A 2,320-nucleotide genomic window follows, 5' to 3' on the forward strand; every position below is an offset into this window, starting at 1 on the left:
GGCGGGGGGAGGGGGAGGGGCGGGGGCCGGGGGTGCGGCGGGAGGTGCGGTGGGGTGCCATGGCTTCCGTTTGCAGCGGGCGGGTCACGGGGGAAAGCTCGGTGGCTGCGACCTCGGCCTCCTTCCCTGCGACAGTCTCGATTGGCTCCGCTTAGATTCGGGGCAGCAGCTTCTCGATGAACTCCTTCACCGCCATCATCTCCTGCAAAAAGCGCACAGCCCATCACTCTGGGGCTCCTCAAGGGCCGTGCCTTGCCCCAAGCATAGAGGCATGAGGGCTGCGCAGCCTCCCCAGAGTGAATCGGGGAACAAACGTGTCCCGCATGTTCTGGACTCAGCAATGTCCCTGCCCTGCCTGACCGACTGCACCGGGGTCAGTCCCAAAGGCGAGACCACCCTCTGATGGTCCTGTCCCCTCTCTCCACCCCGAGGCACTGACCTGAGGACAGGAACTGTGCATCACGCCGGGGTAGGTTTTGAACTGGACCTTGGTGGGGGTGACAACAGATTTCAGCTTCTCAGCAGTGAGGGCCCCAAAGCGGACGGGGATCATGGGATCCATCTCCCCATGGCACTGCAGGATGGCGATGTCCTTGTTCACGCCGTTATTCGCCGCCTGCAGCGAGGGAGGAAGCGCTCAGGGATGCCCAGGAGAGGAGATACCCAGCGGGGAACGGGGCAGGTGCTTTATCTGTGTCCCCAACACGCGTCACCTGGCAGCTGTCCTCCTCAAGAGGGCCGTGGGAGAGCTGCTCACACAGCGCCCACTGCCCTGCCACCGAACACCTCCTCCCACGCTGCCACCACGACTGAGCTGCTGCCCAGTGGGCGTGAGGAGCCCTGGGGAGCAAGCACAGCTTGCAGATGCCCACACCGGATCGGCAGCAAAGCCCTGATCTCTGCTGCACCCTCATCTGCTCAAGGCCCAGCCAGGTGGGATTAGGCTCCTGCCACAGGCACCTTGTGCCTCCAGCAGCCTCAGACTCACTGCAGTGAATTCCAGATGGGAAAATCCCCCCTCATCAACCCTCCCTGCAGACATGCAGGGCAGTGGCAGCGTAGGGTACCTGCGGGAAGGCCTTGTGCAGCGGGAGCCAGCAGCTGAGTGCCACGATGCCGGCCAGCTGGTGCTGGCAGGTGAGAGCCGTGTACAGGGACAAGGCACCGCCCTGCAGCAGGGGAGGAAGGTCCGTTAGTGCGATGGGGGGATCTGCAGCCCCGGGGCACCCACCAGCCCCGGCTCCCCCAGCATCCACCTGCCTCCGCCCACCATGGATGTTCCCTTTGAGGGGTGCCTTCAGAGGACAAAGAGGGGTCCCAACCCTCAGTCTGCTCTGCCTCAGCCCCCCGCAGCCCAGCTCACCTGTGAGAAGCCCCCCAGGATGATGCGGTTGGGCGGGATCCCGTTCTTCATCTCATGCTCGATAATTGCTTTAACTGGAAGGAGAGAAATGGGTCAGCAGAAGGTGGGGGGGCTGAAGAGCATGACCCGATGCCTGGGGGTGCACACAGGACACCCACCACACCAGCGAGAGACAGGTGCCAGAGGTCCCATGGACTGAACACACTTGGCTTCAGCCAAGGAGAAGGTGGCCTGGGACCACAGGAGAGCAGAAAGGAAGGAGAGGCGGAAGGAAGATATCCGCTTCCGTCCCAGTGAGGGACAGGCACCCAGCAGCTCAGCGCTTCCCCCTCCCCAAATCCTCTTACTGTTTTCTGCAGCTTTCTTGATCCCAGCTTCATCCTCAGGTGCATCTGGAGTCAACCCCATCAGGTCAAACCTGGGAGAAGAAGCAGGGTCAGCCCCAAACCTCTCCCAGCACCCAGGGTGTGGGGAGGTGGGAGCTGGGTGTGCTCCGCCCTTCCCCTGACTCCTACAGGGCAGTGGGTTTTAGCTCTTCAGTCCTGTATCCCCTCAATACATCCCCAAAAGGGTCCCACCCACCCCTGCCATCCAAAGCACTGACCAGGAGGGCATAACCATCTTCATGTTGAGGGTCACCGGGATCCGAGGCCTGCGGAGAAAACAGTTTTAGTTCAAGTGCAAGAGAAGCAAGTCCGAGCCAAGGAGAGTGGGGTGACCAGCCCTCCTGCCCAGGGCTGCAGGACGCCTCTCCCAAGGGGCAACAGCAGATCACCGCTACCAGACCCAGAAAAAGGCCGCCAAGGTCCCCCCAGGGACCCCCCGCAAGCCCCGAGCAGATCCCGGCTGAGCTGGCAGCTCCAGGGCGTTGCCAAGCAGCCCGTCTGGGGAGGAGGGCACCTGCGTCCCTCTCCTGTTTGCTGCTGCTGAGCCAGGAGCTGCTGACAGAGAGGCTGG

The 2,320-nt window shown here is 62.8% G+C and overlaps 1 protein-coding gene across 1 annotated transcript in view; it reads right to left on the minus strand.

The window, feature by feature from the left end:
• Positions 1-128: 128 nt before the first annotated feature.
• The window catches only part of LYPLA2 (lysophospholipase II), a 4,346-nt gene continuing 2,154 nt past the window's right edge, over positions 129-2,320 (minus strand). The window contains exons 4-9 of the mRNA XM_009706240.1: positions 1,968-2,015; positions 1,711-1,781; positions 1,364-1,437; positions 1,068-1,169; positions 440-616; positions 129-202 (exon numbers count right to left, since the gene is read on the minus strand). Coding sequence (XP_009704542.1) covers positions 152-202; positions 440-616; positions 1,068-1,169; positions 1,364-1,437; positions 1,711-1,781; positions 1,968-2,015 — 523 coding nt within the window. The 3' untranslated portion in view covers positions 129-151. The remainder of the gene's footprint in view (positions 203-439; positions 617-1,067; positions 1,170-1,363; positions 1,438-1,710; positions 1,782-1,967; positions 2,016-2,320) is intronic.

The sequence above is a fragment of the Cariama cristata genome, unplaced genomic scaffold, assembly GCF_000690535.1.
Source record: "Cariama cristata isolate BGI_N322 unplaced genomic scaffold, ASM69053v1 scaffold29288, whole genome shotgun sequence".
Lineage (NCBI taxonomy): Eukaryota > Metazoa > Chordata > Aves > Cariamiformes > Cariamidae > Cariama > Cariama cristata.